At 29.1% G+C, this 16,311-nt stretch overlaps 3 protein-coding genes across 3 annotated transcripts; 1 reads left to right on the forward strand and 2 right to left on the reverse strand.

The window, feature by feature from the left end:
- Positions 1 to 314: 314 nt before the first annotated feature.
- On the reverse strand, positions 315 to 1,519 carry LOC114170464 (BURP domain-containing protein BNM2C-like). Its single transcript, XM_028055950.2, has 2 exons — positions 1,338 to 1,519; positions 315 to 1,227 (listed from the first exon to the last, which is right to left on the reverse strand). The coding sequence occupies exons 1-2, from the start codon at positions 1,389 to 1,391 to the stop codon at positions 403 to 405; spliced, it is 879 nt and encodes a 292-aa protein (XP_027911751.1). The 5' UTR covers positions 1,392 to 1,519; the 3' UTR covers positions 315 to 402.
- Positions 1,520 to 7,135: 5,616 nt separating this feature from the next.
- On the forward strand, positions 7,136 to 9,416 carry LOC114170612 (uncharacterized). Its single transcript, XM_028056126.2, has 2 exons — positions 7,136 to 7,221; positions 8,461 to 9,416. Exons 1-2 carry the CDS (start codon positions 7,177 to 7,179, stop codon positions 9,205 to 9,207), a joined length of 792 nt encoding a protein of 263 aa, XP_027911927.1. The 5' UTR covers positions 7,136 to 7,176; the 3' UTR covers positions 9,208 to 9,416.
- Positions 9,417 to 14,974: 5,558 nt separating this feature from the next.
- LOC114170611 (BURP domain-containing protein BNM2C-like) lies at positions 14,975 to 16,311 on the reverse strand. The gene is made up of 2 exons (XM_028056125.1): positions 16,128 to 16,311; positions 14,975 to 16,017 (listed from the first exon to the last, which is right to left on the reverse strand). Exons 1-2 carry the CDS (start codon positions 16,179 to 16,181, stop codon positions 15,190 to 15,192), a joined length of 882 nt encoding a protein of 293 aa, XP_027911926.1. The 5' UTR covers positions 16,182 to 16,311; the 3' UTR covers positions 14,975 to 15,189.

The following is a 16,311-nucleotide window of genomic DNA, read 5'->3' on the forward strand; positions in this document are numbered from 1 at the left end:
TATATATATATATCATTCACTATTCGGTCTCAAAAAATTAAATTTTGGTAAAAATTTATTGCATCCAATTTGAAAGTCTGAAACTTTTTCTAACTACGGAAGAGCTTGTATTACTCAAATCGCCCAAATCAATCTTCCATCCAGTCACAATTCCACGTGACAATTGGTAGAAATTACTGAAAAGAGAAGAACAATTATTAAAAATAATTATTTTTTTTTTCTCTTATTTTCATCGAAAAGGACTATGTAACTCAATATATTATAGATTATTAAGTAGTAATATTTTTTTTTTCATGACTTATTACACTCATAGGTGCGCTTAGAAGTTTTGTATTAATTAATAGCTCCAGACACAGCACTTATTGTAGCAATAAAACATAAAGTAAGCACAACATAATCAGATCACATGGTTGCAAGACCGTGATGTTGAGGTTTGGGAACGAAGATGAGATTATCTGCAGGGAAAAAGTGGCACACAGAAGTGGTTCCCGGTTCAACCTTGAGGACTTGAAATGAAACATGAGCATGACCCCAATGGGAGGTATCCATGTGACAAACAACCATAGCTTCCACCCTATCCCCGTTTTCACCACCAAGTGCCACCTTATACATCTTGTTCTCACTTTCTTGGCTGTGACAGTAGAAAACAGCATAAGGGTAAGGCATGGTGTGGCATGCCACCATCTTCGAAGCTGGGATTTCTACTATCTTTTCCAAAGTATAGTTTTGGAAAGTGACGCTGGATTTGGTTTGGTGGGAGGTGGTGAAAACTTGAAGTTCGTTTGTGAAGCCCAGAATAGTTTGAGCAAAGTCAAGCATGGATTCTAAAGAGGTGGCGCAGAACTTTACCTCTCCTTTGATGGGTTTGGTTTCACATTCCTTGAGGGTGTCTTCCATGGCTTTGGCTTGGGGAGAGTTTGGAGTAAAAGAGAAGACTTTGAGAAGGTTTGGGAGTTGGTTCAATGAGAAAGGGAGTGACTCGGCTTCTTCTCTTGGCCATAACTTTGGGGAGGTTGCAGGGTCCCTCTTTGGAAAGTAAACCGCCATTGTTTTTCCAACCTTCAAATCTTTGAAGGTGAGAAACACCATTACAGAAGGGTGCATGTGATCCATGTGGGTATGAACATGTGCATCTTCTTTGTGCACTGTTTCATGATTTTCGTCAGAGATTGCTTCCATGATTTTGTTTTCTGTTCCACTTCCAACCAATTCCCTGGCTCTACAACACTGCAAAAGTTCAACAAAGAATACTGGCTATCAGCTGAAGAATAATTAGCAGTGGAAATTGGAATGAAACAAGATCTCAAGAAGGAAAATATTGGCATCGAATTATGTACCGTGATTATCAGTAGATGAAGAAAGATGATCCATGGTTTATACTTTTCACCCATGTTTCTGCTTGCATGCACTCAGCACTGTCTTCAACTTTGTTTTGAAGAACAAAACCACCATGGTGGCTCCAAATAGATCCTCCTAAAGAATTGCACCCGGACCAATCATATCACATTCGATAAATGTTTTCATTAAGTCATTTTCTCCATACTTTTCATATCATTAATAATAAATAACAATTAATAGAAAAATATGCGGGTTTTTAAGCCTAACTCAACTCTACAAAACCGGCTTGTGAGGTGAGGTTTGCACCTCACTTATTATGAATTGGTCTTATCTCTAATTGATGTGAGACTTCTAACATACTCCTTCACGCCGAGATATATTCATCTCGTGCATGGGACAAGAAATTAGTGAGTAGTCTGTTAGCGGTCCGATATCGGGTGAAACAAAATGTCCAAAAAAGTTCGCTAAGATACGCTCTAACGAGGCTCTGATACTATGTTAGATATGTGTAAGCCATGAGAGAAAGAATAAAGAATGCGTACAAAAAACGCACAAAAAAAAGTTTGGGTGAAAAACAACTCAAAGAGAGCTTATTTGCCTACGATTTATTAGAACCTTATTCAATATATAGAGTACAATATTCCATCATATAGTGAAAAAAGTAAAAACCAAATAAAATAGAATATTTGATAATAATAATAAAAAAGAATCAAATATATGATATCGCTATTAATATAAATAAAAACAAAAGATATATAATATCTTTATCATTTATAGACACAAAATGCACCAGTACAAACAGGGGATTTGGTCGCGGTTATTTTTACTATTCTGCCCCGGTTTCAAAACTGAGGCATATAAAGCCGAGGCCAAAAAAATCACTTTTTTACCACCGGTTTCATCAAATCTACTGCCTCGGTTCTATAAACAACCGAGGCCTAATGAGCATTAAAAAAAAGTCAGAACTGAACTTTCTGCTTCGGGTATAGTTGCAACTGAGGTAGAAAATTGATTAAAATTAAAAAAAAAATACGGGCCGAATACTTTCATCACTCTACAACCTAACAGATCCCACTTTTCCTTGTCCAACAGTTTCCAGCACGTGTGCGCCGCTCACCAACGCCGTTCAAGCCACCGCACCAGAACCTCTTCCACCATGGAAGCCACCATCTTCCTTCTCGCCGGCGAAACGCAGCAGCCATGGAAGCTTCGCACCTGTAACCCACCACCAGATCTGTTCACAGTCAGAACAGCAACAGCAGCGAAAGCGCAACACCAGATCTGCACCGCCACCATCTTCTCACGGAACCACTGCGCGCCATTGCAGCAGCATTCTCCTCGTCGCACACATCACGCACCTGCAACAAGTAGCACCGGCACAACAACGAGGTGGATGCGCACAACAGCGACGACGGAAGCTGCGGTGGATGCGCACAACAACGGAGGAGGACGCGCACAGCAGCGGTGGACCGGCACAGCAGCGAGGATGAAACAGCAGCGCGGATAAGAGGAACCAGTGGCTCGCGAAAAGAAATGCGAAAAAGATGATATATTTGCCCAATTTTAAATCCTAGACAGAACCTTTCCCCTTTCGCTTTCTACCTCGCGTACCCTAAATAAAAGCTTTTTTAAAAATGCTGTCCCTTTTTGGCTTCGGGTCTTGTTGGACTGAGGCCTATTGTACTCTTTGGCACCGGTTTTGCGTGAACCGAGGTCTATAATTGTCTTTGACTTCGGTTGTTAGCTGAACCGATGCATAAAACTTGACTGAAATTGCAAAAATGTCACCGCGCCATTATATGCTTCGGTTCCTGATCAACCGATGCATATAAGGCGAAGTAAAAAGGAAATTCTGCACTATCCTATAACACCTAATACACATGAAGTGAAAAAAAATATAAATAACAAATTATATAATATAATACAATAAAAAATAAAAAATAAAAAGAAAAGTTAAAAATGTAATAAATATATCAAAATGAATATCTAACATTATTTTAATAAATATTTTTTTGTCATTAAATATCAAAATTAGACCATTTTTTGAAATTTTAATTCAATTTAATTCTTTAATTTTAAAAATTCATGAATTTCAACCACACTCTTTGTTGAGTTAATTTGTTGAGATCTGTTATCAAAATTTCTAAAAACGCTATATCACAAAAGAAAAAGTATTACAAATAACTATGACACCAAAACCAAAAGAAGTTAAAAGAAAAGAAAAAATAATAATTTTAAAAAGATATTTAAAGAAAAAAAATAAAAAATGTACTAAGAACCAAATGAAAATGTGCTTAAAATTGTAAAAGCATCGTTCAACATAGTTTATAGATTTAACTAGGTTATGCATTGTTTGGGTTCTACGTCAGTCGTCCTTGTAATCATGGTTATTCAACATAGTAGGTTATGCATTATTTTATAGGATAAATAAAGTTCAAATAAATTCAAGTTTATATAAATCTAAATAATTATAAAAATAGATATAAAATAACATAATAAAAATTATTTAATTAATGTTTAAATTAATAAGTCGATTTTTTTCTGATTAATTTTTAAAAAGTAAATAAATAAAAAATCATTAACAATTTATATTGTAGTTTATTTTTGAATGAAATATTAAAGAAATTATTAACTTCATCCATATCTACAAATTGCAACATTGTACAAAGTTTTATGTTGTCCAATTTTAATCTAGAAGAGTCTGAAAACATAGGAAGTTCATTAAAATTTTCTAACAATTACTTAATTAAAATATTTAGGTAAAAATTTTAATTTCATTACCTTTCATGGTCCATAACCAGTCTTGGAGACACATTAATGCCCCTACAGTATTTAGAAGTAATTTATTGCCATGTGGGGTAAAAATCTGACCACCATTACTCAATGAAAACTCAGAATGTTTTTTACTAATATATATATATATATATATATATATATATATATATATATATATATATATATATGAGGATATTTTTGTGAATTAAAGTTTAGTGGGTATGGATATCCACAGATAAGGATACTATGATATCCATATCCATCCCGTTAACATAAATACAAGTAGCCGCGGATAAGAATTTCTTTTACATCTCTAATCTAGGTTCTGCATTATCGAAAACTCATATAGTTAATAGATTTAACTCGATTATCTCATATCCAATAGTTGATTTTTTCATTTATTTTCTTTATCTCATTATTGAAAAAAAAATTAATGTTTTTAATAGAACATAATATACAGATTACTTGAGTAAATCACCTACGGTAAGTGTGTGAAGACACAATATGTGTTGGGTCTCAGAGATTGTGTCCCGCCTGATAAAGGGTGTTACTGTGGGCCTAACAGTGACCACCACAACTGCTTCTACTGTTTCATAATTTGGTACTTTAAACATATTATAATTTCTGTAGAGTGATATAAACAATATTTTAAAAATATATCATTCAATTTTCTTTTTAAATTATTTAATAGTGTGAATCTTAGTAATATTTTTTATATTAATAAATGTATTAAAGTATGCAAATAATTTGTTTAATGAAGAGTTTATAACAGAAAATTTTTTAAAGGTTTAAATTTAGTTCTTAAAATCCATCTGTATCTAATCAAATACAATTAGTGGTCATTTTAGTAAATTTTATTAACATGCAGCAAGAAAATTTGCATATCTCCATACTTTTCATCGCATTAATAATAAATAACAATTAATAGAAAATATTCTTAGACACAAAAAGTACCCTGTAACACCTAATATACATGTACAGAAAAAATAAAAATAATAAATTATATAATATAATAAATAATAGAAAAAGATTAAAAATAAACATATCGAGATGTATATCTATCATTTTTCAATTAATATATGCATATATTACACTCTCTTCTAATGTGATAGGAGATGAATCTATTGACAAGTTTTCTAATTTTGTAAATATATATATATATATATATATATATATATATATATATATATATATATATATATATATATATATATATATATATATATATATATATATATATATATATGAACTTATTTTCTAGCAAAATTTTCTACATAATAAATTGGGTTTAGCTAGCAAATAATAAATAGATTCAACTCAAATACATATGGATCAAATGTACTAAATAAAAAATAAAAAAAACTAATGAGATTTTGATTTGTTAATTCTAAGACCATTTCATAATAGTTTTTTTTTATTGTGATTTTGAAAAGTTGTTTGAATTTGATTGAATTAATGTAGACTTAATTTATGAGACACTTCGAAATATGTAAATTGTTCATGTTAATAATTTATTAATTAGGTGTTTGTTTAAAATATATTAAATTATTGGGAGTGAAAGAAACACATCATTGATCACAAGAACGCATCATGGATTGTCCAATGTGTTTTATTATTGTTGTCGTCGTGATGCTCCTTTTTTCTTTCCTTTTATAGAAAAATATCTTCTTTAATCCGACAGGATCCAATAAATCTTGTCTTATTATTCATTGATGTACTTTTTGTCCCAAAGATAATATATTTAATTCGATGATTTGTTTTATATGTAAATATTATTCGCATCACCTACCATATAATTTTACAGAATAGTTATATCGATTAATAATAATATTTTAATTAATTTATTTTTAATTTATCACTTCAATCATTATTAAATTATTATATTATATGATAAAAAAATTAAAATAAATAATTTAATAGTGATTACAATACTGAATTAAAAATAAATCAAAAAAAATAAATTAAAATATCATTTCCTTCTATATATGATTTATTCCGGTCAGCAGTATCAAAAGAAAATCCTAAGATATAATTGAAAATTAAAGAACAAAAATGGTTTTGAAGCAACCTACGACGTACTATAGTATAATTAAAGGTTTAATGCGTCCCTTTATATTAAAGGGGTGGGTTCAAATCATTTTATATGAGGAGCCTCCAATCATCTTGGATCGTGAAACATATATCTGTTTTTTATGAGTAAATAACATTTATGGTGTGCTTAAAAGTGGATCTAATACTCCATAACATGAGTCTATAAGGTGACATCCTTCCTCTTATTTTGTACATAAAAAAAAAGGCGAAAAAGGGGAGACAAAGTCTAAAATATATTATTACTAATCGTGTTTTAAAAAATAAATAGAATTGAAACCCTTTTATCTTGCATTGTAATTTCATCATTTACATTTATTATAAAATGTTTAATATGAGGAAACTTTTTAGTTTTTTAGGGATCTAAAGTTAGCAAAGATTACTTTTCTTGTTTGGTTGATTTTTTTTTTTTTTAAATTAAGTGGAAAGGGTTCACAAGAGATAAAAACAGTTTATGAAAATATTGCTGTTATCAGCTTGAAAAATTAAGGTTAGGTTGAATAAACGTATTGACAAATACTTGTAAATCTAAGAAAATATGAGATCAAATGAATTAGATTTCTTTCGATATTAAACAATTAGATTATCAAGAAATTAAACGAAAATTTTCATAATGTGATTTATTTATTCTTTTTTCCCACGTGAATACTTATTGTATTAGAGTTAAGTACAAACAAGAAGTTTATAATTAGAGGCACTTTTTTTACCTTTAATTCTAAGAATTGTGTGAGAAATCTTATAACTGAATCCTCTCCAAAGAAGTTATAAGTAAGAAGACAATGAATGATTGTCTTCATTCTGGTGGACCAATTATATGCTCTTTCTCAATAATTTTCTAGCTATTGTTGAGTTTGAGCATTAATTAATTGAAATATGAATATGGCATAATATGACATGGTGGCTATAAATAGCAAGTTGATATCTTCCGACAGTCATAAAAACAACAAACAAAGAGGTTTTCTATAGTATCACACAATGAGGTCTTCTCTTGCTATGTTTTCTCTTCTATTTGCTTTCTTGGTATGTTCACCTTCTTTCACACTTTTTTATTATTCTCTTGCTTTATATTCCACATCCTATTCACCAGTCTAAATCAAAGTGGCTAATCAACAATAAATCATTACTTCATCTTTTTCATACCATTGTTGCATGATTAAAATTTTTTAATTCTTTTATTTTAAATATGTATTATATATAGAGAGATTTATCAGAATCATAGAATAAATATAACTATTCAAAATCATATATTCAAATAATTTGGAGTGAATGAATTAAAACAAGCGTGATAAAATATGAGGAAAATTTGGAATGCCAAAATGATTTGTTTACTGTGTTGAACTATGCAAACGTAGTCCAAGGTTATTTTTAACATATATGTCGTAAAATAGCAATATCTATTTATCTAATGTTTTCGCCATGTTTATAAAGTATAGCTTTATTTTTGTTCTTAAAAACCTGATTTCATACTAATTAGTGACGTAAGTTAATTATATTAAATTTTATTTTCCTCTTAATATTATTTTTAGGGTTAAGTATGTTTTTAGTCCCCGAACTTTGACTCAAAATTGGAATTTGTCCCTATCTGAAACTTCGATACATTTTGATAGTCTCCGAACTTTGACTCTAGCATTTATTCTTGTCTGAAACTTCCATATATTTTGGTCCCTAAACTTTAAAAATGAAAGAATATAGTTCTTTTAACCCAATTATGTTAAGTTTTTTTGACGTGTCAAACACTTTTTATATTAGTATGGGAGTTTTTTACATTGTTTGACACATCCTTGGTTCAATATCTACTGAGAAATATGTTCGACACTTCAAAAAAAAAAAGTTAACGTAACTGAGTTAAAAAGACTATATTGATTCATTTTTAAAGTTTAGGGACCAAAATATATTAAAGTTTTGGACATGCACGAATTTCAATTTTAAGTCAAAGTTCAAAGACTAAAAACATACTTAACCTTTATTTTTAACACATTTCCTTAAAAGAATTACAAAATATAAAAGTGCAATAATTATAAGTTAAACATTAATTAAAAGTGCTGTTAAATAAAGTGCATTTCAAAAGTTATCTGCATTTGAGAGAAAAAGGGTGTGTGTTTTTATTGTTTATGAATGAGAGAAGATAAAGTATAAGAAAAATGTACAAGTCATGATCGAATTATATAAATTATATTGTGATTCGATATATTGAGTTGGGGATTTACACAACTTTTTGACAACTTTTTTTCTCTCTAATGGATAATTTGTGTGGAGAAGTTAAGTGGCACCATAGAAGCAAGGAAAGATCCTGAGGAGTATTGGAAAGAGATAATGAAAGACCAACAAATGCCAGAAGGACTTCAAGGCCTTCTTCCATTCCAATCTGAAAACAATCCCAAGACTCAAGAGCAACTTGTTAAAGATTCCAAGCATGAATGTGAAGACCCTCTTGATACAAATGTTGTTTCACAATATGGTGATTTTGAACTCAAATTAAGTGCTAAGAAGGATAATATTGAACCCAGACCAAGTGCTAGTAATTATGGTGATTTTGAACTCAAGTTAAGTGCTAGCAAGAAGGGTGATATTGAACCAAGACCAAGTGCTACTAACTATGGTGATTTTGAACTCAAGTTAAATGCTGGCAAGAAGGATGATATTGAACCAAGACCAAGTGCTACTAACTATGGTGATTTTGAACTCAAGTTAAGTGCTAGCAAGAAGGATGATATTGAACCAAGACCAAGTGCTACTAACTATGGTGATTTTGAACTCAAGTTAAGTGCTGGCAAGAAGGATGATATTGAACCAAGACCAAGTGCTACTAACTATGGTGATTTTGAACTCAAGTTAAGTGCTAGCAAGAAGGATGATATTGAACCAAGACCAAGTGCTACTAACTATGGTGATTTTGAACTCAAGTCAAGAGCTAGCAAGAAGGATGATATTGAACCAAAACCAAGTGCTACTAAGTATGGTGAATTTGAACCACGACCAAGTGCTACAAAGTATGACGATTTTTAACCAAGACAACGTACCAAAAAGTATAATGATTTTGAACTAAGACCAAATATTTCCAAGTATGATAATTAGCTCCTAAAATAAGAAAGTCGATTGAAAAATATCGCACTCTTATCTTTGTATCAAAAGATAAGGTTGTAGAAAAATGATTCCATGTTGCTTGTTTAGAGTAAAAATATATTTTAAATTTGTAATAAAAAAAATTATGTTTATCGTTGTGTCGGTGTAGATGTTCAACTTTATTTATTTTATTTCAATAATATTATTATTTTTAATTAAATTTCAAGTTTATTATAAATTTTGGTATTTTTAATTTAATTTTTGTGATTAATTAATTATTCAAAAAAGTTATATTCTTTAATTAAGTCACTATTTTTTTCTCTTAGATTGATAATGTGACTTTCACTTTCACTTGTTCAAAAATGTGAGATTATAATTATTGTGAATAATGTAAATCAACCGGAAACTTTTATTGATTAATTGAAATATGTTGAATAATAAGACGTTGTTTGTAATTCCTCGACTATTACATAAATAATTGTTATTTGATTGAAATTTATAATTATTATTTTTTAATAAGATTTTTTTAAGAACATTAATCATAACATAATTATATATATATATATATATAATACCTTTGCATAATATATCACAAAAACATTAGAGATGACAATGTGGGATGAGCCATGCGAACAAGATGGTCTGTAGCCCCGCAAGAAAAAGTGTGGATGGATTGAGTATTTTTATGCTTAGAATTTAAGTATGATAGAGTATATAATGAAGCATATGTTTTGAATGTATTGTATTGAAATTTTTTTCTAAAAAGGATTCATGAAACATGTTTTGTTATGGTGTTAGAAATTATTATTATTGTTGGAAGTCTCACATCGACTAGAGTTAAAGTCAATTCACAATATATAAATGCATGCAAATTTTATCTTATAAGCCAGTTTTGTGGGATTGAGTTAGGCTTAAAGCTCATTTCTTAAAATGGATTCAGAGTCATGTCTTTAAGCCTCTATCATAGCAAAATTTATTGTTTGTTAGGTGTATTATTTCATTCGTTATCGTGTCGCTATCAAACCACCTATTAATATATATCTCAACACAAGGAAAGTTTGTTGGAAGTCTCACATCGAAGAGAGCTAAGGCTAATTCATAACATATAAGTGCGTGCAAACTTTATCTTATAAATTTTTCAGGGTTGAGTTAAACTTAAGGTTCACATTTTAACAATTATTGTGATTATTGTGATTATTGTGATACTTGTGGTTAAGAAATATTTTTGCCTAAAAAAATGGGTCAATATAAAAGGGACTCATATTTGATGAAAATATCATTAGTGTTCGAATAACGAGTTGGAAAGAAAAAATATTTTACAATTAAAATGAGAATAAGTAAGCAACAACTATGGATTCTTGACCCTTTAGGTTTAACATCTTTTAATGTGTTTACATTTTTTAATTATTGGTTGGGTTGGGATTTGTTTCTCTAATGTGTGCATATGAAAAACTCCTTAACTTATGGTATGTCCATCTAAGCTAAGTGTGTGAATAATTGTCATTCACTTTTTTGGTTGGTATATATTTATTGGTCACGTCCTTATTTCTTTGAAGAGTGAATCTACCACCTTGAGTTTTTAAATTTGAGTTTGAATATAAGATTATGCTCCTTACAAGTTTTGATCTTAGTTGACTTCATATATTATTGAAAAGATTTAGGTTTCCTCGACACAAGCTACTATTCTTGACATCGATAATAGTAGCATTATTCAACCTATTACCAATCTTGTGTTCATGACGAAGGTAACAAATACATTAAAGTTGATTTTCACCATATTCTTGAAGTCCAAAATGCATGTCTCATTAGTCTTTCTTGTGTATCCATTTGTTTTTCATATTATTAATATATTTATTAGAACTTTATCCTAATATTACCATATTTTTTGGTTGAATGGTAAATTAAAAAGGTTAAAAGGTGATTTAATAAAAAGAAAATTCAAGTTATATTTAGTCAATTGACAAGTTATGTTTAATGAATTGAAATGTCTAAAAGAAATTTAACAATAAATATAATATAAATGAATCAAAACTAAATAAATCATAATATTGCATACGCTTTTTTAATTAATTGATAAAAGTTGTATGGATAGGAATTAATTGCCAGTATTAAACTCATTTTCATATATTTTAATGTAATTTTCACATTTCTTTTTATTTAAATATTTCAAATATTTTTCAAAATGTTTTTTTAAGTTTCGTAGAATATACTGATAAGTAGCATACTAGTGAGGAGTCAATTGTACTGTTAGTGAAAATTTATACGAGGACTAACGTATTTTTTTTCTTTAAATAATGTAATTATATTATTTTAATAAAGATGTATGAATTTTGATAGAAAGTTTAGTATTTTTATGGAGAATTTTTTAAAGTTTTGAGTTATAAGAACTTAAATTTGATCTTATCATTATGATATATGATAATAAACTCCATAATTTATCACTTATTTTCACATCTTTGTTATAATTCTTTAAATTGAATATTAGAATATCTTCTATTTTCTCCCTCTTATTTTCTCACCAATTGATACTAAAGCTTCGAGTGATATTTCTTTTTGACTTTCAATTTTTATTTTGGACTTATGCATATATAAGTCCTAAAGTTTACTTCTCGATTTAATGGATATCATAAATATTTTATTAACGAGTTTCACATATAAAAAGGAAAAGAGAAATTCGAGAAGAGAAAAAATAAATAAAAGAAGGACTAGAGGTATTAAGATAAATTGAAAAATCTTTGTTGAGTATTGAACAAATTGAAAGAAAAAGTAGTGAAGAAAACAAAATTAAAGAGAAAGAGGTGAGAGAAAAAAAAATTAAAAAAATGATTTAAAAGAAAAAGATTAAAGTGAGTGAGTTCTTTGAAAAAGAAAATGAAGAAAAATAGTTTAGAGAAAAAGAAATTAAAGAAAAAGTATAGAAGAATAAAGAGCATAAAAACTCTCACATTTGATTTTCTTTTTAAATTCTTTATTTCAATATTATTTATATATTTACTAATCCTCTAAATTAACTTTAAGATTTTTTTCTGTAAGCGAATATTTTTCGCTATTTCTCCTTGAAATTCATAGCTTTCTCAATAAAAAATAATAGTCTCACCCTAGAAAACATCATAATCCACTTCAGATACATCTCAACCAAATTTGTTAAAAATAACAACATTTTAAATTTATTATATAAATATATATATAATAATAATTTACTTTAATAATTATCAACTTTGAACTAATTTTCCAATTATTAATTATTGATTATTAGTTTAAGTTTCAACTAATTTTTAACAAACATAAGTTAAAAGTTTTTAAGAGAAATGTAAAACAATAGATTCATAAATATAATACAACAAATTTATCGAAATAGAATATCATGAGAAAAAGGGTACGTGATCATAAGTCTATCGAAACCACTGTTATATATGTAATTCACCGTCATCTTTCTAGCTAAAGTTGCCTAGTTTGCGTTGTTTATTCTTTTGTCAACGTTTATACTTAAGATTTGACAATTAAAAAATATAAAAACAGTGAAGAGTAAAGCTAGCTTTTGTTATATTGCCACTTAAATAAAAAAAGTTACAATTGTTTAAGGACGCATCACTAAAAAAAATTCTCCAACAACAATTAACAATATAGTTTTAAAATTATTATTTATTTAACTATAGTTATAACTTTAAAGTTTCAACAATGATTCTTTAAAATGATTATTAGGAAATTGTTGATAAACTAAAATTAGTTGATATAGTCTATATGGTAAAAAATTGTACGTCCTAAAAAGAAAAATATTAAATATTAAAAATTCGAAATTAACTTTCATAAATTAAAATTAGCTTACACATTTCAATTGTTCCTCTATTTTTCTCTCATTATGAAAAATTATGGATAATCTTATCCAAATATCGTGTTATATGAATAAAGTGACTAATTGAAAGTATCATACTAACTTATACTTAGATTATGTTAATTATCATCGTATATTTTTGTGATTTGAGTGATAGAGGATCATTAACTTCCAATTCTTTACTTGTAGTTTAGTGTACAACCAGAAGGTGCTTAGTGGAATTCACATAGTCTAAAATTGCTACACACTCATTTTTGAAGCTTTGGGTCTGTTGTTTTAATATGTTAATCTATACCGTGATGCTATCCATTAAAAAATTAATTAAATATTTTTTATTTATATTTTCTGTTTTTATATATGTATCAAGATTAACATGAAAGATTATAATATAATAATATTTTGAACTCAAATATAAAGGTTTAATCATCGAGACCTAAAACAAGAAATAGATGTCAAATATTTTTTTATTAAAGGATACGGAGCAACTCAAATCCTTTATTTATATATATATATATATATATATATATATATATATATATATATATATATATATATATATATATATATATATATATACGTTACTGATAAGAAAACAATTAGTAATCAGAATATTTAAATTTTGGTAAATTTTGCATCCAAGTTAAAAGTCTGAAACTTTTTCTAAAAGGCTGTATTGCTCAAATCATCGGCTTTTTTTATTTTAGGGTTTTTTTGATAAAAAATTATAAAATGAGATTCATTGATTTTTTTTTAAATTGGGTCAAGTCGTTATCGGGAAGGACGATTTCTGGGATGAAGTAATCCTCCCCAAGCCGGTTTCGCATTTTCTTTTTTTGAAAGTAATGTCGTTGCATCAAATAACGACTTCTATTTAATAGAAAAGTGAAAAGTGAAGCCGTCCTATAATATGACGACTTCACTTTTCATTTTTTTTTTAAACTTTTCAGTTTTTCAGTTTTAATTATTATTTTTTTTATTTTAATTTTTAAATATTTCATATTTTTTTCTCTTTTTTAATTTAACGATTTTGTTTATTTTTTATTTTTCAGTTTTGATTAATTTTTTTATAATTTTTCAGTTTTTGTTATTTGTCTTTTTTTTTAACTTATCAGTTATTAATATTTTTTGATTTTTTTTTCAAATTTTGTTAGATATAAAAATTATATTGATTGTATTTGTAGTTATTTTTATTCCTACAATAAATTAACTTAATAAAATAGATTAGATAATATAAAATTACATAATAACAATTTTCTCAAAGTCATGAACATGAAGATGATGATCATGATTAACCACACCAAGAATAATCACCAACACGACCAACCAGACTCATAAAACGACCTCTATGTGGAACTGGAAGACATAGATAATTTTCTACTAACTTAATTGTTGTATTTTAATTATTAATCAATGTTAAAATATATTAATGATGTTTATTTCTATTCTATTAATTTTTTTACTAATTATTCTTCTAAATCCTAAAAAATAATCAAAATTCATTTATTAAAAAAAATGAAAAAGTGAAGTCGTCGTATGTGAGGACGACTTCACTTTTTCCTTTCAAACAAACCGTTTCTCCGCATGACACATCACCTTTTTTAAAGTTAAAATTAAGAAACCGGTAAGGGAGATGACGACATTACCTCTAATGTTGTCATCCTCCCTGACGACTTGACCTATTTTTGCAAAAAATAAAATTAACAAACCTATTTATACAAATTCGAGTTCCAATAGACCCTAAACTACAAAAAAGCCTCAAATCGTCCGATCAATCATGGAGTCACAATTCCACGAGACAATTGGTAGAAATTACTAAATAATTATTAATAGATGACATAATTCTAATTTATATAAAATAATTATAATTTTTTTCTCTTATTTTCATCAAAAAGGACTATATAACTCGGTATATTATAGATTATTAAGTATTTTTTCATGACTTATTACACTCTTGTAGTTGTACATGCCTGGTCTCTTGTTCATAAGAAGTAGACAACTTACACATACCCATAACAAGTTTTGTATTAACTATTAGCTCCAGACAAAGCATTTATTGTAGGAATCAAACATAACGTAAGCACAACACAATCACATCACATGGTTGCAAGACCGTGATGTTGAGGTTTGGGAACAACGAAGATGAGATTATCTGCTGGGAAAAAGTGGCACACAGAAGTGGTTCCTGGTTGAACCTTGAGAACTTGAAATGAAACATGAGAATGACCCCAATGGGAGGTATCCATGTGACAAACAACCATAGCTTCCACCCTATCCCCGTTTTCACCACCAAGTGCCACCTTATACATCTTGTTCTCACTTTCTTGGCTGTGACAGTAGAAAACAGCATAAGGGTAAGGCATGTTGTGGCATGCCACCATCTTCGAAGCTGGGATTTCTACTATCTTTTCCAAAGTATAGTTTTGGAAAGTGACGCTGGATTTGGTTTGGTGAGAGGTGGTGAAAACTTGAAGTTCGTGTGTGAAGCCCAGAATGGTTTGAGCAAAGTCAAGCATGGATTCTAAAGAGGTGGCGCAGAACTTTACCTCTCCTTCGATGGGTTTGGTTTCACATTCCCTGAGGGTGTCTTCCATGGCTTTGGCTTGGGGAGAGTTTGGAGAAAAAGAGAAGACTTTGAGGAGGTTTGGGAGTTGGTTCAATGAGAAAGGGAGTGACTCGGCTTCTTCTCTTGGCCATAACTTTGGGGAGGTTGCAGGGTCCCTCTTTGGAAAATAAACCGCCATTGTTTTTCCAACCTTCAAATCTTTGAAGGTGAGAAACACCATTACAGAAGGGTCCAAGTGATCCATGTGGGTATGAACATGTGCATGTTCTGTGTGCACTGTTTCATGATTTTCGTCAGAGATTGCTTCCATGATTTTGTTTTCTGTTCCACTTCCAACCAATTCCCTGGCTCTACAACACTGCAAAAGTTCAACAAAGAACACTGGTTATTAGCGGAAGAATAATTAGCAGTGGAAATTGGAATGAAAGAAGATCTCAAGAAGGAAAATATTGGCGTCGAATTATGTACTGCGATTATCAGTAGATGAAGAAAGATGATCCATGGTTTATACTTTTCACCCATGTTTCTGCTTGCATGCACTCAGCACTGTCTTCAACTATGTTTTGAAGAACAAAACCAACCACCATGGTGGCTCCAAATAGATCCTCGTAAAGAATTGCACCCGGACCAATCATATCACATTCGATAAATG

This window comes from Vigna unguiculata, chromosome 11, assembly GCF_037176805.1.
Source record: "Vigna unguiculata cultivar grain cowpea cultivar isolate G323 ecotype 2 chromosome 11, ASM3717680v1, whole genome shotgun sequence".
Lineage (NCBI taxonomy): Eukaryota > Viridiplantae > Streptophyta > Magnoliopsida > Fabales > Fabaceae > Vigna > Vigna unguiculata.

What these genes read in the sequence shown, in the direction of transcription:
- LOC114170464 (XM_028055950.2), bottom strand. Translation starts at nt 1,391, where the DNA reads ATGGGTGAAAAGTATAAACCATGGATCATCTTTCTTCATCTACTGATA. An exon ending in TTCATCTACTGATAATCACG is followed by an intron (nt 1,228 to 1,337) that starts GTACATAATTCG and finishes GAACTTTTGCAG; the next exon opens with TGTTGTAGAGCCAGGGAATT.
- LOC114170612 (XM_028056126.2), top strand. Translation starts at nt 7,177, where the DNA reads ATGAGGTCTTCTCTTGCTATGTTTTCTCTTCTATTTGCTTTCTTG. An exon ending in CTCTTCTATTTGCTTTCTTG is followed by an intron (nt 7,222 to 8,460) that starts GTATGTTCACCT and finishes TGTGTGGAGAAG; the next exon opens with TTAAGTGGCACCATAGAAGC.
- LOC114170611 (XM_028056125.1), bottom strand. Translation starts at nt 16,181, where the DNA reads ATGGGTGAAAAGTATAAACCATGGATCATCTTTCTTCATCTACTGATA. An exon ending in TTCATCTACTGATAATCGCA is followed by an intron (nt 16,018 to 16,127) that starts GTACATAATTCG and finishes GAACTTTTGCAG; the next exon opens with TGTTGTAGAGCCAGGGAATT.